Here is a 24,897-nt window from a genome sequence, read left to right on the forward strand (position 1 = left end):
ACAAAGAAGCAGTGTGTTTCAGGTGTGCATTAAAATACATCCACAGGTGTGTCACTAATTAATTCAGATGTTACCAATAAACCTATCAGAAGCTTCCAAAGACATGACATTATCATGTGGGCTGTCCCATTTTGTTTAAAGGCATAGTACTCTTAATGTACATAAACGTTTGACTTTGCAGAAAGTAAAAAAAAAAAGGTCTTAAAACATTCTCTCTCTCTATTATTCTGGTATTTGGTAAGTATACATAATTTTGGTAATCTAGTCCTAAATGCACTAAAATGGGAAAGGTTTATTCTGATTTCATGTCAGAGAGGGAGAAAAACATGCACATGTGTCTTTTTAGATAGTGTATGTAAACTTCTGATCTCAACTGTATATACCAGGATAAGGGACATATATACCAGGATAAAGGACATAGTTTCCCTGGATGAGGAACATAAATACCAGGATTAGGGACATATAAACCAAGATGGGGACATATATAATAGGGTGAGGGACAGAGATACTTGGGTGGGCCCAGGATGAGGAACATACAATTGTTCTCCAAAGCTTACATACCCTAGCAGATTTCCAAGTGTGTATGTCCTCCATCCTGGTATATACTGTATGTCTCTCATCCTAGTATATACAGTTGTGCTCCAAAGTTTACATGCAGATTTTTTGCTTTCTTGGCCTTTTTTCAGAAAATCTGAATGATAACACAAAAACGTTTTTTCCCACTCATGGTTAGTGGTTGGGTGAAGCCATTTATTGTCAAACTACTGTGTTTTCACTTTTAAAATTTTTCATAATGACAACCAAAAACATCCAAATGACCCTAATCAAAAGTTCACATAACCTGGTGATTTTGGCCTAATAACATGCACAGAGGTTGACAAAAATAGGTTTGAATGGCTAAAAAAGGTAACATCCTTACCTGTGATCTGCCTGCTTGTAATCAGTGTGTGCATAAAAGCTGAGTGAGTTTCTGGGATCCAGACAGACTTTTGCATCTTTCATACAGCCACTGACATTTCTAGATTGTAAGTCATGGGGAAAGCAAAAGAATTGTCAACAGATCTATGTGAAAAGATAGCTAAACTGTATAAAACAGGAAAGGGATTCAAAAAGATATCCAACAAATTGACAATGCCATTCAGCAGTGTTCAAACTGTGATTAACAAATGGACAATCAGGGGCTCTGTAAAAACCAAACCACGATCAGGTAGACCAACAAAAGTTTGGCCACAACTGCCAGGAAAATTGTTTCGGATGCAAAGAAAAGCCCATAAATAACATCAGCTGAAATTCAGGACTCACTGAAAACTAGCGGTGTGACTGTTTCAAGATGCACAAAAAGGATACACTTGAAGAAATATGGGCTGCATGGTCGAGTCGCCAGAAGAAAGCCATTACTGCACAAATGCCACAAAGTATCTTGCCTACAATACGCCAAACAGCACAGAGACAAGCCTCCAAACTTCGGGAACAAAGTAATGTGGAGTGATGAGACCAAAATCAAACTTTTTGGCCACAACCATAAACGTTACATTTGGAGAGGTGTCAACAAGGCCTATGATGAAAGGAACACCATTCCTACTGTAAAGCACAGAGGTGGATTGCTGATGATGTGGGGATGTGTGAGCCACAAAGGCACAGATAACTTGGTCAGAGTTGAAGGAAAAAGGGATGCAGCACATTATCAGCAAATACTAGAGGCAAAATTACACTCATCAGCCCGGAAACTGCGCATAGAACGTAGTTAGATGTTCCAACATGACAACGATCAACAACACAAGGCCAATTCGACCTGTCATTGGCTACAGCAGAACAAAGTGAAGGTTGTGGAGTGGCCATCTCATTCTCCTGACCTCAATATCATTGAGCCAATCTGGGGAGAACTCAAGTGCACAGTTCATGCAAGAAAGCTCAGGAATTTACAGGAACTGGAGCCATTTTGCCAAGAAGAATGGGCAGCTTTACCATCTTAGAAAATAAAGAGCCTCATCCACAACTACCACAAAAGACTTCAAGCTGTAATTGATGTTAGAGGGGGCAATACACGATATTAAGAACTGGGGTATGTTTTATCAGGGTCATTTGGATTTTTTTGGTTGTCATTGTGATTTAAAAAGAGAAAACAGTAGTTTGACAATAAATGGCTTCACCCAACCACTAACCATGAGTGGAAAAAAGATTTTATGTTATCATTCATATTCTCTGAAAAAAGGCCAAAAAAGCAAAAAACCTGCCGGGTATGTAAACTTTGGAGCACAACTGTATATACTAGGATGAGAGACATACAGTATATACCAGAATGGAGGACATACACACTTTGATGCGCCACTATGGGTCGCATATATACCAGGATGGGGGACATGATACACCAGGATGGAGGACATATATACCTGGAAGGGGCCCAGGATGGGAGACATTAGTACACAATTGGGGGACATTACCCTCATAACAGTGTCAGCAGCAAATCTCCCCCATAAGAGTGTGTCATGACCACATTTTTAGCTACAAATTTTTTCTTCCATTCATGGAATCTGTTTCTTAATCTGCTGACAATCAACTTTTTAGAGAAGCAACAACTGTAGCGCCCCTGAACCCCTCAGGGTGCTGCAAGGTTCTGCATCCCTACCAGGATGCAGTGCCTACCCTCTTAGGGACCCAGAACCCCAGTGCCAGTAACACCAAAAACCCAGGTAATCCCAGTTTTCCCCAACAATCCCCCATACAATGGTACCTAGCTAGTGTGGGACCATGGATGGCCACCTAGAGGTGGAGCCACTCCAGTCCACTAGTTGACCAGGTGGGAGCGGCAGACTGTGGAGAGTAGTCGGGAACACAGGAAGTCAGAAGTCAGAGAGGAGAACTGCAGTGACAGTGGAGAGTTCAGTAGTGACTGTAGGAGTGTAATGGTGGAAGTGAAGTGACTCCCTAACTCAGGTTGATGTTGACCTGGTACCCAGGAGAGGTGGTTGCCGGTGGAGTACGGTGGAGTACTCCCAGAACTACGCAACAACAGGGTACAGGACCCTAGGACAGCAAAGAGCTTCAAGCCGACCTGTTAACACCTGAACAGCAAAGGGGACCATCAAGGACCTCGCTGACCCTAAAGAATTGAAGACTCAGTAGCAAAGAGAGAACCGGGGACAGGACCAGAGACTCCATTCCCACAGGGTTCATGCTACCATCAGGCGGACAGAGGTGGACAAACCACAGGCCGGAGACCCCCAGTGTTCTATACCACGGGGACCCACTTACCAGAGACAGGTGCAGGGGAAAAAGGTACCAGAGAACCAGACTGGCACTGGAATGAAGGGGACCTGAAGGAGAAACCAGCCGGCCTCGGGCAACCAGTTAACATCTAAAGTGAGTAAACCAGTTGCACTGAATACCTGTCTGGACTACTTCTTTCGACGCACACCACATCATACACCCGCTGAGGCAATACCCTACTTGCGGAGGGATTACTATACTAGCTGCTAATATCATCAGCCCCAGTAGAGATATTCTGCAGTGGCAGCTCCCTACACTTAGCCTCAACACCGCAAGTGGCGTCACGAATAAACTTTATTCACCAATCCCCTGTAAATATCCCCATTATAAAAAGGGCCCAGGGCACGGAACTGTGTAACGGCCACCATCGTGACATTCACAATAGAGACACTGCCCGCAACCGAGTACCCCATATTCCTGGGTGCTACACAACCATAGACTGCCAGACACTGATAGAGAGGTGACTGTTCTCCTTACCATAAATCTCCTGTTTAAAAAGGGGCCACAAGTTCTCAGTACTGTTTAGGGGAGGTGAGGAAGGGGCTGGGTCATTATTCTTTCATCTTTCGGGCCTTTACTGGCAGCCGAGCAGTGGTGATTTCGATGCTGCCATGGAACATTGTTCTGCATAAATATCATGGTTTTTTTTGAAAGATGAAGACTTTTTCTTGAACCACTGCTTGACGAAATTGTCTTCTGAAAACTGGTAGTAGGTTTGGAAGTTGATTTTGATTCCATATTCAATCCTAAAAAGCCTAACAAGCTAACCTTTAATAATAGTAGACCATAGCAGTACCTCTCCTCTAGCTTGGTGTCTGAGTGGAAGTGGAGGTCCAGCCACAAGCTCACATAGCTGGTCCATAAAGAGTCACTTTCATCGTCATCAGTCTATAAAACCTTTGAATAATCAGTCTTCAGATATTCATTATAGTCATTGGTCTAGACTTGATGTTTCCCCTTCTGTGTCTTGCTCAGTGGTAGTTGGCTTCCCTCACCTCGGCCAGGTCTCTGAGCACTGAACACCTTGTACTTCTGGGCTCTTCGTGGAGGCTGTAGTTCTGGGATATGACAGCACTGGAGGGTAATGGCCTCCTGGTCGCTTCACGTTTGATTCTTATCAAAATTTTTGCAGCTAATGTGCGTTTTTGTTTCTTAACAGGTTTTTGCGACCCTGTTGATTATTTTCAACAAAATTATTCTGTGATCACACCTGTAGAGATATGGCTCACTTGGTGGCATTAGAGGTAGACATGGAAGGCGACTTTAAACCAAACATCCAGGCTTCTTTCTTAAAACAGCATATATCAAGCTATACACGGCAAATAAACAGCCTTTCTTGGCAGGAAAACTGGATACATAGTATTAAGGCTATGTGCCCTCGTTGCGTTTTGTCCCTGACGAAGTCTCTGCAGCGATTTGAACAGCACATGTGCGCTTCAAATCGCTGCAGAAACACTGCGCTATGAAAAGCCGATTTCATGCGCTCTGGATGCTGCCCCTCCTATAGACAGAGTGGGAGCTGCATCCAAAGCGCACGAAAGAAGTGACATGTTGCTTTTTAGAACACAGCGATTTGGCAGCAGCCTACGCGCTGCGTTCTAATACGCAACGTGTGCATGTATTAGGCACAATCTTCATAGATTGTGCTGGGGACGCAGGACGCATGCAGTTACGCTGCAGTGCAGAACGCAGCGTAACTGCATGAAAATACGCTATGTGGGCACATTGTCTAACACTGATACTACAGTATTACACCAACAGACAAGTCCAAGCATGGAGACTTCACACAGTAGGAATTCCTAACGCCACACACAGACTGCTAATGAATCCACTTGGACTTTTTATGTCTACCAAACCACACTCGGGGGTGAGGATATGTGAGCAGCCAGTCCCACCACCTCTCTAAATGCTCGTAAACCCAGCCCTTTTCATTCTCTGTTAACCCTCTCAGTACTATACGTACTGGAGCTAGCTTCCAGACTTACATCATAGAGGATATCCATCTCTGTGATACATATCTCCCCTACATGACATATCCAGCTGCCATCTTAGGCTGCTTTCACACATCCGGCTTGAGCTCTGCGGCTCAATCCGGCTGTGCAAGCTATGCAACGGATGCGGTGAAAACACCGCATCCTTTGCATAAGTTTTTCCTTTGCGGCCCGTCCGGTTTTTGCCGCTTGCGGCATGCTACTGAGCATGCGCAGTGGCAAAAACCGCATGCGGCGGCCGGATGCGGTTATTGCCGCATCCGGCCGCCATAGGCATGCATTGAAAAATGCGCCGCATCGGCCGAATGCGGCGCGATGCGGTTTTTTTTTGCCGCACGAAAAAACGTGCCAGGCAACGTTCCATCCGGCCGCCGCATCGGCTAAATCTGCCGCATGCGGCAAAAACCGGATGGAACGCAAGGCCATGCGGCACAATGCGGCACTAATTAAAGTCTATGCAGGAAAATCGCAACCGGCAGCAAAAAAAAACGGTTGCGATTTTCCTGCAAAATGCCGGAGTGTGCCGCATTGCAGAAACCGGAGGTGTGAAAGCAGCCTTAGGCTATGTGCCCACGCTGCGGATTTACCGCGGATTTTGCCGCGGGTTTGCCGCGGATTTGCCGCGGATTTCCCGAAAATCTGCAGCAGCGGCACTTCCAAGCCATTTCAATGGCATTTTGGAAATGCTGTGTCCATGCTGCGGATTTTTCCGCTGCGGATTTGCCGCGGATTTTGATCCGGAAAAATCTGCAGCATGTCAATTGTTTGGTGCAGATTTGGTGCGGATTTTTGGTTTTGAATGGGGGGAAAAAAAAAAAAAATCCGCATCAAAATCCGCGGCAAATCCGCACCCGCAGGCAGAAAAATCCGCAGGTACATTCTACCGTGGACACATAGCCTTACACATCCCAATATCTTTGCAAAGTTAAGAGTACAACATCCCTTATAAAGGGAGTTGATATCCTCAGCCCTTCATTATCTAAATACACATCACCTGATCTGCTTCATCGAATAAACATTTCAGGTTATACAGCTTGGAGTTGAAAAATCTGCATAAAAATCCTGATAAAATACTCACTTGTCTAATAATTGTGCACACAGTGTGGAAAAGCCAAAAATGGTCAGAGAATTTGAATAATTTGTAAAATAAGAATTACAATGGTGAAAAATTAAGTTTAGAGCTTTACTAATATACAAACATTAGTATATATCGCTTATGTACTGATATGAATCCGATCATCATAAATACAGAGGTAAAAAAATTGTTCTATAACACAAAGCATTGTAGGTATTAACTGGAGAACTATTGTGTATAACCATCATTTGTAGTTTAGTTTATAACCTCATTTGACAGGTTGTAAATTATCTCTCTAATCTGGTATTTACCATTCACAGGACTGCAGAGAAGCCTGCTGTGGGTGCAGATTTCTGACTATGGCTATATGCAATATGTGTACATAATAATCATCATGTAGTCTTCTGAATACCCCTTAAATGAAACATCATTCGAAACCCACAGTTAAAGGGTTATTCCCACAATCGCAATATTTTTCAAAAAGCACAGTAATTTCATACTTACTGTTATTATTCAGAGTAAACTCAACATAAAAATTATTTTTTTGTACCGTTGTGTCTTTTTTTCAGCTTTATCTGCTTTTCTGTGCATTCTGGGTCTCATACCAGAATGGACTTTCCTATTCTTGTTGGCGAAAACTACCTTTCCCATCAGCTCTTGCTTCTCCTCAGTGCTGCACTCCCCTCCCCCTAATCCAGTGTGCTCTTGACTAGCTACACCGCTTTGAGTTATTATCAAGCTAATCTAAGTGGAGAATTTACCTTCTAATTTTGTGCTTTGTTTGCCCCTTCACAGGCATGTGCCTGACAGATTTTTTCCTCTGCCATCTACAATAGAACTACCATTGTGGTTTTACATCATTAGGCTATGTTCACATGTTGCGTTTTTGCAGCATTTTTTTGCTGTGTTTTTTATGCAAATAAAAAATTGCTATTTACAGTATCAGAAAAAGCTATGAGATTTCCGAAATATAAACACAATTGCTTTTTTTTCCTGACTGAATTGGAAAACTGCTGAATTTTTTAAAACTCCAGCATGTCAATTATTTCAGCATCTTTGCAGTGTTTTTCACCATAGATGTTTATTAAACTTGTGCTGTAGACAAATGAGACATAATCTCTTTAAACAAATGCTACAAAAATGCAGCAAAGCCTGCTTCTTTAAGCAGCTTTACTGCCAAGAGAGAAGGTTTTTCCTGCAGAAAACTGCCAAAAAAAGCTACATGTGAACACAGCCTTAGGCCTCTTTCACATGTCCGTGAAAATCATGAACGTTTTTCACGGACGTGTCAAAGGTGCGAATTGCCCTCCATGTGCCGTGTTTATGGCACACGTGTGTTCTCCGTGTGTTATCCATGATAACACACGGAGAACGGGAACTTCCTGCTCACCTGTCCCTGGCTTCGCTGTCTGTGGTGCTGATCTTCGGTCTCCGGTCCTGCCGACTCCATGCTGCCGCAGTGAAGTGAATATGCAGTGAGCATAATGAGCGGCGGTCAGAAGCAAGTGACAGCAGCGGCAGAGACAGGAGGGCTGGAGAAGGTGAGTAAAGTTTTGTTCTTTTTTTCTCAGACACGTGTGTTTTCTCCAGTGTGTGTCACACGGAACACCTCCGTGTGGTCCATTTGCATTCCGTATGACACCCGTGATGCCTGAGAAAACAGGACATGTCTACGTGTGGAGCACACGGGCACACATATTCTCCACACGGACACACGGTCCATGGCAGAACATGCACGTGAGCGCAGGCCCATTGATTTTAATGGGTCTACGTGTGCCCGTGTCTCCGGTACGTGAGGAAACGGACCAAACACATACCGGAGACATGGACGTGTGAAAGAGGCCTTAGCTAGTTTCTAGCAGAGCTCAATTCTCCTGCAGTCATCCACAATGGCAGTACAAATTTGTGTTTGTTTGCTGTTGATAGGTCAGTTTTCTGAAACTGCAAATAGAAGTCTATTAATGCATATGTCAGTAGATAATTATCTGTCATGTGCATCAATAGACCAGCTTTTTCAGTTTCACATCACTGGTCTCTCGGCAGTAGGCAAGAAGAACTGTTTAACTAATCTTTGCCCCTATCTTGTAGTATATCCTCTCAGCCCTGCTATACACAGCCTGGTATATCTCTCCTCTCAGCCTCATCCTGCAGTATATCTCTCCTCTCAGCCTCATCCTGCAGTATATCTCTCCTCTCAGCCTCATCCTGTAGTATATCTCTCCTTTCAGACTCATCCTGCAGTATATCTCTCCTCTCAGCCCTCTTCACACATCACTATCATGTAAAATATCCTCTCAGCCCCTCTATAAATAAGCCCCATCCTGTAGTTTATCACCTCTTAATTACCTACACACAGGCTGGTATGAGCTCTGCACTGTAATAGGGTAGATGTTGCCCCTTTCTGTGATATCGTTCCTCACAATAGAAGCTCCATTCAATACACAGCATAGTTATACTAGCAGGATGACAGATGAGACTACATTGTGAATGATCAACAAGAGTCTGTGGAATTATAGGATATTTCCAATGGCAACTGAAGGGTAAATAGAGGCTATAAGGGAGTTTAAAACAGGGCAGATTTCAAAATAGGTCATATTGGTGCAAATTAATACGGATTTGTGTACGTTATTATAAGACCACATTGTGATTTTGGGAATACCCCTTTCAGAAATAATTGCAGAATGCCACTAATGGTCTAAACTACTTCTAACTAAAAGTAATTAAAACATTATTTAAGTCATGCTAAGAAGGAGACATGCGTGTAGGTTGTAGCATGCAGGATGATTCGGAGGTGCAGGGAAACAAACTGGACAGGGTTGTGGATAAGTCGGAAAAAGCGGTAAAGATGGTGTCACAATGATGTGCTGATCGATACTGTTTGATGAGGAGCACAGGGAACAGAGTACCTTGAGGCCAGGCTGAGGGAAAGGCTAGGTTGCATGCTTTAGCGTAAGTGAGGCTGGATAGTTGCATACTCGACAAGGTCTCCGCTGGCGTTGATGGAGCTCCCGGGGGTGGGAGGTGACGCCAGGACAGATGTATCCAGCTCAGCATACTGGACATCTATGTCCGGGGGACCAGAACTCTGCAGATCAGAGCACCAGAAAGTGAGACAGTGGGACTAGTAAAGTTCAGTTGCAAGGAGAAGGAAAGGGGCAAGGAAGGCAAGGAACGGTGCACAAGGCAGGAACGGGGAGAGAGAAGGTGTAAGGGTGAAGGGAAGAAGAATAAAAGAAAACAGAGAAAACAAATGCAGGAAAAATAATGTAACACAAATATTGTACACAGCGGTAAACCATCCGAGTCCTGACCGTATAGGCAATGTTCATATTCATGTTATTTGCAAAAGTAGCTGTTTTATTGTTTCAGAGTTGCAATAAAACGGCATATAAAGCCCATACACCTGTGATCTGCCGCTTCATTCCTGCTGTAAAAAAATCAAAGTTAATTAAAACCACATTTCTATTTATCCCACTGTTTACTGTAAACAGGCATGAATAATGCAATATAACAATCTAAGCAAAACAGTGAAAAATGCTTGTGGGACTATATCATCAGAACTATCCATTTTGCCATCACCAAGTTAGTAAACCGTTCAATATTTTATAACATTTTTTTCTAATTCTTATACTGTATAAATCCTTCAGGTTTTTCTCTATAGGAATTCCTCCTTAATTTCATTTTTTTCTTTGTCCTATTTTGTCTATTTTTAGAATTCAATCTGAGAAATGAGTATTATAAAGAAATCTTCGGTGTTTTCTGACTTCTCCTGAAGACTCTTAAACTGGAATTTTCGATATGTTGATGCAGTGCTGTAACTCAAATCCTTCGGATCCCAATGCAAAATTTGGACCAGGGCCCCTACCACCATGTTGGTGAGAAGCATGGTCACCTGTAATAATCTCCTCCATGTTTTAATAACATCCCCCATCGTGGGCCCTTGCAGTAATGAAGTCATCCATCCTGGGCTTCTTCCTGTAATAATGTCTCCCATACTAGGTCCTTCCAATAAGAATGTGTCCATTGTAGGTCTTTGCTGTAATAATGTCCCCATCCTGGGCACCAGTTGTAATAATGTCCCCCATTCCGGGCTTTCTCCTTTAAAAATGTCCTCTACTTTGGCCCCTTTCTGTAATAATGTTTCCTGTCCTGGGTTCTTGATGTAATAATGTCCCCCATCCAGGGCCCTAGCGGTTATAATGTTCCCCATCCTGGCCACTTCTTGTAATTTTGTCCAACATTCTGGCCCCTTCCTGCAATAATGTCTCCCATCCTGAGCCCTTTCCTGAAATAATGTTCAACAGTCTGGTCCCTTCGTATAATAATATTCCACATTCTGACTCCTTCCTGAAATAATGTCCCCAATCCTGAGCCCTTTTCTGTTATAATGTCCCCCAAGCTGAGCACATTCCTGTAATAATATACACTGCCCTGGGCTTTTCCTCTAATAACGTCCTCCATTCTGGGTCCTTAAATAATGTCCTTTATGTTGGACCCTAGCTGTAACAATGTTACCTAGCCTGACTCTTCTCCAGCACAAATTAAAAATAAACCAAATTATTCTTGTCATCGCTTCCAGAACAGCATCCTCTTCCTTCTGTAAAGCCAGCGCATGAGGACAGGCGGCAAATGGCAGTGACGCCATGCGCCACTCACACACTGCTTGTTGACGTCAGCTGCCAGCCTCTAATTGGCCGGCGACCTGTATAGCTATTGCAGTGCAGAGAGCTAATGACTCTCTGCAGAGCAAATCAGCTGAAAACGGTGCTGCCGTTTATGGGCCTGGTTGCACCCTCTTCGATTGCCATTGTTACCCCACTATGTTGAGGTTTGATTTAGTAAGATCTCCTTGTTCTGGACTGTTGAGATTTGGCAGCTAAAAAATAAAGGTTTAGCAGCTGACTAGCCCAGACGGTGGAAGGAGTTGCAAGAGGAATATTACGGTAGTTCCTGGGTTTAATCAGTTAGAGTTAGTAAGTAGGGAAGGATAAATGTGACATTGCCAGACCATCGTTCTGGTGTGGGCAGAGAGAATGGAAAACAATCGGCATGGAGGGCTACCTTAAGGGTTAGATAGAGAGATAGTATACTGAAAAGTTCAACTTCTGAAGTACAGAGTTTTAAATCTTATGGAGGCAACCATAGGTAGTGGGAATCCAAGATGGCAGAGTACATTAGAGGGAGTAAGGCTGACATGTACGCCAGAGCTGGGAGCATTGGTGAACAAATACCAGGCCTTACAGGGTGGGGCACATGTACTCTAAAGCCTGCTTTACACGAGACGATAGATTGTGCGATAGCACAATCGATCGTACCCGCCCCCGTCGTTTTTACGTCACAGGCAATTAGTTGCCCATGGCGCACAAACTCGTTTAACCCCCGTCACACTTACTTACCTTCCAGACGACCTCGCTGTGGGCGACGAACGTCCACTTCCTGGAGTGGGCGGGACGTTCGGCGTCACAGCGACGTCACACGGCAGGCGGCCAATAGAAGCGGAGCGGCGGAGATGAGCGGGATGTAAACATCCCGCCCACCTCCTTCCTTCCATTAAGCCGTCGGGTGCCGCGGGAGGCAGGTAAAGCTGTTGTTCATCGTTCCCGTGGTGTCACACGGAGCAACGTGTGATGCCACGAAAACGATGAACAACCGCCGCCATGTTAATTAAACAATTATATCAAACCTAGCGATGAGTACACGACTCCCGATTTGTGAGTGATACTGCGTCGCTAGGAGTTGTCCACGAGACGACGTCGTGCGGTATGCCGGATGTGCGTCACGAAAACCGTGACCCCGACGACATATCGCACAGTCTATCATCTCGTGTAAAGCCCGCTTAAGAGAGTGAGCTGCAGAAGAGGCACCAATGCAATGTTCTTCACGAGATATGTGCCACCACCTGCAACCATAAAGTATGAAATTCTGTATTATACAGAAGATGTATACACCAAGTTTACCTACACCAGCTACCTACTCTACATATGTTCTAGCCAGTCATTTAGTAAACAACTGTTTATTTTTGTATCCCTGAGTGACTTTTTTCTTTTAAGGTTCCTGGTTTGCTATGTCATCCAGCAATATGTGGTCTGGGAGTAGAATCAATATAACAGATGACATAAAACCAGGAACCTGGTGCCTACACTTTGAATGGGCCACCAAACTATGATGGAAATGGTCAGCAGATTAATTCCTGCCCTGTGTTTGCTATATTTCTATAATAATGATGGTTTAAAAGGTCATTATTTTTAGGTTTGTTGTTCATTTATAATGTCCTTCCAATGATTGTCATCACATCTCCAGTGACCTAAATAGTAAATTACTCACCACGTGTTCAGACTTTACAGTGTGCAGTAAAGCTACAAAAGTGGCCAACGAGAAGACAACCCTCGTTTCCCTGATGAGTGAGGATCATGTGCTATGGCTTGAAATAGTATTCACACCCTAGCAACTTTCCACATTTTTTTCACATTGCACCTACATGCTTAAATTTATATTTTATTGGGATTTTATGTGGTATACTAACACTAAGCATCAAGTATCTGTGAAGTATTAAGACAATGATATATGATTTTCTAAATATGTTAAAAAATAAATCTGAAAATTGTGATGTGCGTTTGTATTCAACCCAAAGTCAATACTTTGTAGGACCAACTTTTGCACAATTATCTGTTTCAAGTCTTTTGGGTTCTGTGTCTACCAGTTTTGCATATCTAGAGGTTACATTTTTTGCCCATTCTTCTTTGCATAGCAGCTCTACTTCAGTGAGTTTAGATGGAGAGACATCTGTGATCAGTAATTTTCAATTCTTGTCACAGATTCTCAAAGGGATTTAGGTCTGGACTGTGACTGGGCCATTCACATACATAATATGCTGTTACCTAAACCATCCATTGTAGCTGTGGCAGAATATTTAGGGTCATTGTCCTGCTGGAATGTCAAGTCTTTTGCAGCCTCTAACAGGTTTTCCTCCAGGATTACCTTGCATTTAGCTCCATCCATCTTCCCATCACCTATGATCAGCTTCCCTGCCTCTGCTGAAGTAAAGCCTCCCCACAGCATGATGCTACTAGCACCACTATGTGAGACAGTTGAGATGTTGTTTTCAGGGTGATGTGCAGTGATAGTTTTCCACCACATATAGCAAAGGAGACACCACTAACATGTGAAAGAAGATGCTCTGGTCAGATGAGACTACAGTGACAGTCCGGATCTAATGTCTATTGAGAATATGTGGCAAGACTTGAAAACAACTGTCCTAGATGTGCAAAGCTGGTAGAGACAAAGCCCCCAAAAAGTTTCAGCAGTAATTTTTAGAATATTTAGAAAACCATGGATCGTTTCCTTTTCACTTCACAAATACTTGGTACTTTATGTTGGCATATCATATAAAATCCTGTGGCTGTAATGTGAAAAAATGTGGAAAGTTCATGGAATGCGAAAACATTTTTAAGGCACTGTAGGTGAGATTTTGAGTATAGTATGGATCTCAGGTTAGGAGCTGTAATTTCAGCTTTTGCACTGGAACCATGTCCTGTGGTCTGATGAGACCAAGATAAACTTATTTGGTTTAGATGGTGTAACACATGTGTGGCAGAAACCTGGTGAGGAGGACAAAGACAAATGTGTACTGCCTACAGTCAAGCATGGTGGTGGAAGTGTCATGTTTGGGGCTGTATGAGTGCTGCCAGCTGTGGGGAGCGCCAGTTCATTGAGAGAACCATAAATGCTAACTTGTACTGTGATATACTGAAGCAGAACATGATCCCCTCCCTTTGGAAACTTGGCTTCAGGGAAGTATTGCAACATGGTAAAGACCCCAAACTCACCTCCAGGACAACCACCAGCTTGTAAAGAAGCTGAAGGTAAAGGTGCTAGACCCAAACCCTTTTGAGCATCTATGGAGCATCCTCAAATGGAAAGTGGAGGAGCGCAAGGTCTCTAACATTCACCAGCTCCATGATGTTGTCATAGAGGATGGATGAGGATTCAGCAGCTCCTGTGAAGCTCTAGTGAACTCTATGCCCAATGGAGTTAAGGCAGTGCTTGAAAATAATGGTGGCCACACAAAATATTGACACTTTGGGCAGAATTTGGCCATTTTCACTTAGGGATGTACTCACGTTTGTTGTCAGTTATTTAGACACTAATGGCTGTGTGTTGAGTTATTTAGAGGGCACCAAATTTACACTGGTATACAAGCTGTACACTGACTACTGTACATTGTAAATTCCTATCAACTATTGTGAGAAGTCTGTGGAACGAGATCCAAAACGTTTCACCCAAGTCATACAGTTTAAGGCCCCTTTCACACGTCAGTGATTCTGGAACGTTTGTGCTTTTTTTTAAACGTACCAGAATCACTGACATACGCAGACCCATTATAATGAATGGGTCTGCTCACACATCAGTGTTTTTTCACTGACCATGTCTCCGTGCGGCGTACACGCGTGTCCGTGATTGCTGCACGGAGACATGTCCATTTTTTTCTGGCATCACTGATGTTCCACGGACCACGCAGTGGTATGATCCGTGAAACACGTGCCAGAAAAAAACATGCTTTTAAAATAAAAATCATTTTTACTCACCCGGCTCCAGCGATGTCCTCTGCAGCCCGCGCAGCCTGCTGCTTCTGAGCCGGCTCATTACTGTCGCGCATATTCATGATGCACGACACAGCCAACCCGGAAGCAGCTGCTGCAGGGGTCAGCGCCGGCCGGATGCTGCACCGCGGGAGCGATCAGCACCATGGAGAGCGGGAGCGCGCACAGGTGAGTTAATCTCTAAGTGCAATCACGGGCCACGGAGAACGGAGCCCGGATTGCACTTAGACAACCCACGTGTGCCGTAATTCACAGCACACGGAGGGATATGTGCGTGTTTTACACGCCAGTGAAAAACGTCAGTGTTTTTCACTGACGTGTGAAACGGGCCTAAGGGCAATGGTACCAAATACTAATGAAGTGTATGTAAACTTTTGACTTTACAGAAAGTAATAAAAATGCCTTAAAACCTTCTTTTTCTCTCATTACTCTGGCATTTGGCAAATATAAATATTTTTGGTTCCTAATTGACCTAAAAAGGGAAAGGTTTATTCTGATTTCATGTCAGATAGTGAGAAAAACCTGCAGATGTGCCTTTTTAAATAGTGTATGCAAACCTCTGGTTTCAACAGTTGCAACTGTGTATATGTATATATATCTATATATATAATTGCCTTATTCTGTCTGTCTGTCTTGCTCCAAAATTGTGTCGTTACAGTGACAACCGTTGGATTGGCCGCTGGGCTCGGCCTGGCCTCCCCCCCCCCACACGGATTGGTCGCTCGCCTCGGCCTGGCCCCGCCCCCCCATGGATTGGACGCTCGCCCCGGCCCTCCGCACGCATCGCCCGCTCGGCCACGCCCCTTCTCCCGAATTCAAACGAAGCCCCGACTCCCAGGTGACTGCTGCAGTGCACTCCCAGGAGTCCACACCGGCAACCCAGCCCAGACATAACCTTGCGATGCTGGGATCATGACGAAGCCGGTGTACGCTGGTAACCATGATACATATCAGGTAACTATAGGAAGCGCTTCCCTTAGTTACCCGATGTGTATCATGGTTACCAGCGTACCCCGGCTCCCGATACACATGTGCAGGGAGCCGGCATACGCTGACACCTCGCCCGCTCGGCCCCGCCCCGTCACACGTTTGCCCGCTCAGCCCCGCCCCCGGCACACGTTGGCCCGCTTGGTCCTGCCCCCAGCACATGTTGGCCCGCTCGGCCCCGCCCCCGGTGGCCCGCTCGGCCCTGTCCCCGGCACACGTTGGCCCGCTCAGCCCCGCCCCCGGCACACGTTAGCCCGTTCGGTCCTGCCCCGGCACACGTTGGGCACCTATACACCTCCCCCCCAAAACTACTCCTCCTATTATACTCCTCTTTCCCCAGGACTACTCCTCCCATTATACTCCTCTTTCCCCAGGACTACTCCTCCCATTATACTCCTCTTTCCCCAGGACTACTCCTCCCATTATACTCCTCTTTCCCCAGGACTACTCCTCCCATTATACTCCTCTTTCCCGAGGACTACTCCTCCCATTATACTCCTCTTTCTTCAGGACTACTCCTCCTATTATAGTCCTCCTATTATATTCCTCTCTGAGTATAATAGGAGGACTATTATAGCATGGGGTATGGAGCACGATGGGGGGTGCGCAGCATGGGAGATGGAGCACGATGGGGGATGCGCAGCATGGGGGATGGAGCACGATGGGGGGTGTGCAGCATGGGGGATGGAGCATGATGGGGGGTGCGCAGCATGGGGGATGGAGCACGATGAGGGGTGCGCAGCATGGGGGATGGAGCACGATGGGGGGTGCGCAGCATGGGGGATTGAGCACGATGGGGGGTGCGCAGCATGGGGGATGGAGCACGATGGGGGATGAAGCACGATGGGGGGTGCGCAGCATGGGGGATGAAGCACGATGGGGGGGTGCGCAGCATGGGGGATGGAACACGATTAAGGGTGCGCAGCATGGGGGATGAAGCACGATGGGGGGTGCGCAGCATGGGTGATGGAGAACGATGGGGGGTGCGCAGCATGGGTGATGGAGCACGATGAGGGGTGCGCAGCATGGGGGATGGAGCACGATGGGGGGTGCGCAGCATGGGGGATTGAGCACGATGGGGGGTGCGCAGCATGGGGGATGGAGCACGATGGGGGATGGAGCACGATGGGGGGTGCGCAGCATGGGGGATGAAGCACGATGGGGGGGGTGCGCAGCATGGGGGATGGAACACGATGAAGGGTGCGCAGCATGGGGGATGAAGCACGATGGGGGGTGCGCAGCATGGGTGATGGAGAACGATGGGGGGTGCGCAGCATGGGTGATGGAGCACGATGGGGGATGCACAGCATGGGGGAAGGAGCATGATGGGGTGTGCGCAGCATGGGGGATGGAGCACGATGGGGGTGCATACCTCCCCCCAAAACACACACACACTGCAACACGCGCACAGCACAACACACCACACACACACTGGGAACCACAAACACCGCCCTACACAGACACCCACACACACAGACAACGTCGCACACACACAACAACCAACACACAAACACCGCGGCACACACAAATATACACACATACCGCGCAACACACACACATTGCACAAAACATATCTCCCCCAAAACACACACACGCACCCCACAACCACACCCACACAAACCGCGCAACACACACAGCACCACACACAGACAACACTGCAGACACACAGCGCTCCACAAACAACGCAACACACACAACGCAACCCACAAACAACACCGCTCTCACACACCCCCACACCCAGACAACACCCAGAACATTTACAGCGCCCTACACAAACACTTGGTAACTACACACAACAACATCTATTTAATATATATATATATATATATATATATATATATATATATATATATATATATATATATACACAACAAAAATCATACATTAACTACACAATACGTAAATTCTAGAATACCCGATGCGTTAGAATCGGGCCACCCTCTAGTATGTATATATATATATATATGTATATATATATATATATATATATATATATATATATATATATATATATATATATACACACACAGAATATATAATCTCAGCAAGGATTAGACATGCTAACTATTCACAGTTATTGTGGAACTTCAGCTTCATGTTTTCATAGGAAAGTGTTTACATTTTGGAAAGCTTACTTGGAAAATGAATAGTGTTACTGTTCTAATCAAATGCTGAAGAAATGTGTGTATATAAAAATAAGCTATGGGAGGAATGTATCTAGTCTGGCATTTTAAGCCAGAGCTAACTGAAATTAAAGGGAATCTGTCAGCAGGTTTTTACTATGTAATCTGAGAGCATCATGATGTAGGGGCAGAGACCCTAATGCCAGTTATGTGTCACTTACAGAACTGCCGGGTGCAGTTTTGATAGAATCCCTGTTTTCTCTGTTGTAGATGTAGGAGTGCTCATAATACTGAGCTGTGTATAGCCCCGTCCACTCCACTGATTGACAGCTTCCTGTGTACACTATGCATAGCCAAAAGCCTGAAAGGCTTGCATGTGAGACCTAGTATAGCAGTAATAATCTTATACTGATAAAACACTTTATTAAGTGACACATCACTGAAATCAGTCTTGCATGCCCTATATTCTGCTGCTCTCAGATTAAATAGCAAAACACCTGGTGACAGATTCCCTTTAACATGACTAACAGGCTTCTTTTGCTTGTCTGTAAGCCACAATTTACATTAGACTGTCATAGTTCCATAGTTTCAAGGTTGAAGATAGACATAGTGTATGTCCAACCCATAGCCTAACATGCTGATCTAGAGGAAAGCAAAAAACCATGGAGCAAATGCTAATTGCCTAATATTAATGGAAAAAATGCCTTTCTGACGCCACATATGGCAATCAGACTAGTTCCCTTGATCAACACCCCATGACAGAATCTAACGCACATAACTGATAATATATTCTTCAAGAAAGGCATCAAGGCCCTTCTTGTAGTTCTGTAGTGAATCAACAATTACAACATCATGTGGCAGTGAGTTCCATAGTCTCACTGCTCTTACAGTAAAGAATCAACATTCTCACTGCTCTTACACTAAAGAATCAGCATTCTCACTGCTCTTACAGGAAAGAATCAACATTATCATTGCTCTTACAGGAAAGAATCAACATTCTCACTGCTCTTACAGAAAAGAATCAACATTCTCACTGCTCTTACAGGAAAGAATCAACATTCTCACTGCTCTTACAGGAAAGAATCAACATTATCATTGCTCTTACAGGAAAGAATCAACATTATCACTGCTCTTACAGTAAAGAATCAACATTCTCACTGCTCTTACAGGAAAGAATCAGCATTCTCACTGCTCTTTACAGGAAAGAATCAACATTATCACTGCTCTTACAGGAAAGAATCAACATTATCACTGCTCTTACAGTAAAGAATCAACATTCTCACTGCTCTTACAGGAAAGAATCAACATTCTCACTGCTCTTACAGGAAAGAATCAACATTATCACTGCTCTTACAGGAAAGAATCAACATTATCACACCTTTTACAGAAAAGAATCTGTGTCTGTGATTATGATTTCCTCTAACCGTACTGAATGACCCCTTGTCTCCACCGCAGGCCTAGGTGTAAAAAGATCATTAGAGAGAGCTCTGTACTGTCCCCTCATATATTTGTACATTGTAATAAGATCATTGCCTTTAATATCTTTAAATTCTACAACAATAGAGAATAGTGGATTGACATTTGATAATAATTGTATGGCTTGAAAGGGACATAAAATCTTGAAGTAAACTAGAGAAGTGCCATGTAATGTTGTCATTCTTCACATTCCGAGCTTCATTAGTGAATAGGAGATAACCTCCCAGTACTGTCAGTATTCAGAATCTGATGCATACTGCTGAAACTGTCTTCCAGAAGTCTTCCAGAAAGCACAGGTTAATCTCCGTCGTCTCTCTCATTTTTACCTGGCAGGAGGCTGAGGGGTTTATCATTTGTGTCTCCTATTGCAGACAAAGCAATGAGAGGGGTTTTTTTGCAGCTACTTGTCTTATAGCAAGAGGCATGATGACAAGACTTAGTTGACCTCTTTGGGCACATACTGTATTAAAGAATAAGAAAATATGAGATAACATAATATCATAGAATTTCTTATTGAGAATTTAAGCAAATATTTTGTACATATATTTCCAGCTGTGGATAATCGTACCATTGGAAGTGAGTCCCTACAGCAATTAACTGCAGAGTTATACAATTTATCTGAGTTATGATATGTGTCTATGCTATCTGTAAGTCATGTTTGCAAATACTTCTATTTATGAGATGTAATGTCACATTGATCTCTCCTGCCTCCTGCTTTTAAGAGCTGACAGAGAAACCCATTACAAGCAGGAGGCAGGAAGGGCAGACTAAAGCTGCATCACAAAGGACATACAGTGCCTACAAGTAGTATTCAACCCCCTGCAGATTTAGCAGGTTTACACATTCGGAATTAACTTGGCATTGTGACATTTGGACTGTAGATCAGCCTGGAAGTGTGAAATGCACTGCAGCAAAAAAGAATGTTATTTCTTTTTTTTTTAAAATTGTGAAAAGTTTATTCAGAGGGTCATTTATTATTCAACTCCTCAAACCACCAGAATTCTGTTTGGTTCCCCTAAAGTATTAAGAAGTATTTCAGGCACAAAGAACAATGAGCTTCACATGTTTGGATTAATTATCTCTTTTTCCAGCCTTTTCTGACTAATTAAGACCCTCGCCAAACTTGTGAACAGCACTCATACTTGGTCAACATGGGAAAGACAAAGGAGCATTCCAAGGCCATCAGAGACAAGATCATGGAGGGTCACAAGGCTGGCAAGGGGTACAAAACCCTTTCCAAGGAGTTGGGCCTACCTGTCTCCACTGTTGGGAGCATCATCCGGAAGTGGAAGGCTTATGGAACTACTATTAGCCTTCCACGGCCTGGACAGCCTTTGAAAGTTTCCACCCGTGCTGAGGCCAGGCTTGTCTGAAGAGTCAAGGCTAACCCAAGGACAACAAGGAAGGAGCTCCGGGAAGATCTCATGGCAGTGGGGACATTGGTTTCAGTCAATACCATAAGTAACGTACTCCCCCGCAATGGTCTCCGTTCCAGACAAGCCCGTAAGGTACCTTTACTTTCAAAGCGTCATGTCAAGGCTCGTCTACAGTTTGCTCATGATCACTTGGAGGACTCTGAGACAGACTGGTTCAAGGTTCTCTGGTCTGATGAGACCAAGATCGAGATCTTTGGTGCCAACCACACACGTGACGTTTGGAGACTGGATGGCACTGCATACGACCCCAAGAATACCATCCCTACAGTCAAGCATGGTGGTGGCAGCATCATGCTGTGGGCCTGTTTCTCAGCCAAGGGGCCTGGCCATCTGGTCCGCATCCATGGGAAGATGGATAGCACGGCCTACCTGGAGATTTTGACCAAGAACCTCCGCTCCTCCATCAAGGATCTTAAGATGGGTCGTCATTTCATCTTCCAACAAGACAACGACCCAAAGCACACAGCCAAGAAAACCAAGGCCTGGTTCAAGAGGGAAAAAATCAAGGTGTTGCAGTGGCCTAGTCAGTCTCCTGACCTTAACCCAATTGAAAACTTGTGGAAGGAGCTCAAGATTAAAGTCCACATGAGACACCCAAAGAACCTAGCTAACTTGGAGAAGATCTGCATGGAGGAGTGGGCCAAGATAACTCCAGAGACCTGTGCCGCCTGATCAGGTCTTATAAAAGACGATTATTAACTGTAATTGGAAACAAGGGTTATTCCACAAAATATTAAACCTAGGGGTTAAATAATAATTGACCCACACTTTTATGTTGAAAATTTATTAAAATTTAACTGAGCAACATAACGTGTTGGTTTGTAAGATTTATGCATCTGTTAATAAACCCTGCTCTTATTTGAAGTTTGCAGGCTCTAACTTATTTGCATCTTATCAAACCTGCTAAATCTGCAGGGGGTTGAAGACTACTTGTAGGCACTGTACTTTGCAATATGGAGGACTTAATCTATCACTTCTGTCCTTAGATAAGACTTTGACCACAGCAAGTGCAGTGGGGTGAGAATCTGCCCCCTGCCCAAACTATCTGCATCATGGAAAATGCAGTCTACTTTACTGGAAGAGAGAAAGAAGGAATCAAGATGGCAGACAGCTGAGTTTGCCACCTAGCCAGTAGACTATTGGATCAGTTACTGACTGAGTTACAATCTTTGCCTGCATGATGCTTATCGTGTCCAAAACATTGCATCAATGACCGCACTAATGTCAAGAGGTGGTAAAAATGTACAGTTAAGTCAAGAAATATTTGGACAGTGACCGAATCTTCGTGATTTGGGCTCTGTAGGCCACTATTTATTTTACTTAAAAGGAAACAACTCAGATGCAATTGAAGTTTAGACTTTCAGGCTTAATTAAAGCCCCACTCCGGTGTTTTTTTTCCAGGACCGAAGTGGTGCTTTGAATTTAAGCCCCCTGCCAAACACTCACTATTTCAAATTTAACCACTATCGCTCTGGTCCTGTTGCACCATCTTGTGACAGTAACTTCTGCTTGGTCGAAAGTCAGAAGTTATGTCACAAGGTCTCAATGCAACTCTATGAGAGCCAGAACAAGGCCAGAATGAGGCTCTCATAGAGTTGAATTGACTTGTAACTTCCAGTGTGCTCCATGAAACACTGGAGCTGCCACAAGGTCACAAATCACCGCAGACCGACTGGAATAGTGACGATAGAAGCGTAGTATAAAACAAGGGGTTAGAAAGCTTAGATTTAAAGTGCCACTCCAGCGGGAAATAGAAAAAAAACACTGGAATGGCGCTTAAAAGAGGTTGAACAAAAATATCCTGTGAAACGTTTAAGAAGTTCAAACATTTTTCTACCAAGCCTCCTCATTTCTGGGGCTCAAAAGTAATTGGAAAAATGTATTTTACCATAAATAAAATGTACTTTTTTAATACTTTGTAGAGAATCCTTTGCAGATAATGGCTGCCTGAAGTCTGGAAGCCATGGACGTCACCATCCCTGGGTTTCCTCTTTTGTGATATATTACCAGCCTTTACTACAGCTGACTTCATTTGTTTCTTGTTTGTAGTTCCTGCCAAACCTTCCTGACTTAACTTTTGTCTTAAGCATGAGAAATGCAGCTCAATGGGGTTGAGGTCTGGTAATTGACAGAATATTCCATTGCAGAATATTCGACTTCTGGGTAAATCTCCTGGATTGCTTTTGCAATATGTTTTGGGTCATTGTCCATCTGTACTGTTAAGCGCTATCTAATAAAACTTGGTGCATTTGGTTGAATCAGAGTATATGTCTGTACACTTCAGAATTCATCCGGCTGCTTCTGTCTTCAGTCACACTCACATAATCAATAAACACTGGTGACCCAGGGCCATTGGAGCCATGCATGCCCAGCCATCCACCGTGTGTTATAGAGGATGTACTGTGCTTTGGATCATGAGCCGTTCCAAACCTTTTCCAGACTTTCTTCTTCCCATCATTTTGGTACAGGTTGATTTTAATTTCATCTGTCTCTAGAATGTATTTCTAGAACAGGATCACTTCTTTAAATGTTTCTGATTTTTGCAAAGTCTAATCTCCCCTTTCCATTTTTAAGGCTGATCAATGGTTTGCACCTTGGGGTGAACTCTCTGTATTTGTTCTCTTTAAGTTATCTCCTTATGGTAGACGTACTGTACATGCTGAAACAATCACTTCCTTGAGAGTGTTCTACACTTGGATGGATGTTGTTAAAGGAGTTTTTCTTTACCATGGAAAGGATTCTGCAATGATCTACCACTGTTGTCTTACATGTAAGTCCAGGCCTTTTTGGGTTCCCAGCTCTCCAGTCCTCTGTTGTCTTGCAGAATATAGCAAACTATTGATTTGGCTACTCCTAACATATCTTTGATGGATTTCTTCTTCTTTTTCTATAGTGATGATTTGTTTCTCTTCCATTGAAAGCTCCTTTGACTACATGTTGTGGGTTTACAGCAACAGCTTCCAAATGCAAATTCCACAACTGGAATCAGCTCCAGACCTTTTACCTGCAGGCCATTAAAGAGGTTTTGAGATAGTTGTCCACTTACTGTTAGTTCCTTGGCAGCTGCATATTGAAGAGCTGTAATGCCTAAACTCTTACTCCAATTAGGATGTGAACTCCCTAAAATTAAAGCTGAGAGTCTGCAGTGTAGGCCAATATCGATTATATAACTTATCGATTATGTCGCGGGCGGCGGGGCGCTGCGCTCGCTAACGCTCGGGTCCGGCGCTGCTGCTGCTACTCGGTGGCTCGAGCGGTGGGCCGAATCCGGGGACTCGAGCGGCGCTTCTCGCCCGTGAGTGAAAAGGGGGTGGTTTGTTTGGGGATTTAGTCCGTGACACCACCCACGGGTTGTGGTGAAGATGGGCACCACCGCTGCTGGTGACGGGGATCCTGGGAGCAATGGTAGGGAGCAGCTGGGATCTTGTTCTCCCCCTCCGTGGGTAGGGGTTGGTGGTCCCGGGGACCGGTGGTGTGACGGGGAGGCAGGGTTGGTGAGGTGCAGGGTTGCAGGGACAGCACGGCGCAGTGCCGGATGGCACGGGTGTACTCACACAGCAACAGATGCACAAAGTCTCCGGTAAACCAAACGGCTGGATGGACGGGTCCCGCAGCCGGCTGCAGTGTCTCTCCCAGGACAGGTGATGGTGGCAGTCTTTCCCTGCACCTTTGTGTACTGTGTTGACTCTGATGGCTTCCCAACGGTAGTCCGCTCCCCGGTGTATAGGTGCCAGAGGAGCCATTTTGCCCGCAGTCGCTGGCCCTTGGATCTCTAGCCTGTGGCGGTGGCTGTATATCCTCACGGTGCGAGCGGTTGCCTTCAATCGGGACTTGGTTGTTAGGGAACCCCGGAGGTTCCTGTCACATTCGGATTTTACTATTGACGGCGGCTCCAAGCCTGGTCGGGGTCCGATGGCCCTGCCTGTATGCTTAACTTCACAC

The 24,897-nt window shown here is 44.6% G+C and overlaps 1 protein-coding gene across 3 annotated transcripts in view; it reads right to left on the minus strand.

The window, feature by feature from the left end:
- The window catches only part of NECTIN1 (nectin cell adhesion molecule 1), a 437,281-nt gene that overhangs the window by 11,570 nt on the left and 400,814 nt on the right, over positions 1-24,897 (minus strand). Inside the window, exon 9 of one of the 3 annotated variants that reach the window (XM_075329186.1) lies at positions 9,309-9,418. The exons of 1 other annotated variant lie outside the window; for it this stretch is intronic. In XM_075329186.1, the coding sequence (XP_075185301.1) occupies positions 9,309-9,418 (110 nt within the window). Of the gene's footprint in view, positions 1-9,239; positions 9,419-24,897 lie in introns of all 3 variants that reach the window. One more of the 3 variants, XM_075329187.1, reaches the window with a different exon arrangement.

Source organism: Anomaloglossus baeobatrachus, chromosome 11 (assembly GCF_048569485.1).
Source record: "Anomaloglossus baeobatrachus isolate aAnoBae1 chromosome 11, aAnoBae1.hap1, whole genome shotgun sequence".
NCBI lineage: Eukaryota > Metazoa > Chordata > Amphibia > Anura > Aromobatidae > Anomaloglossus > Anomaloglossus baeobatrachus.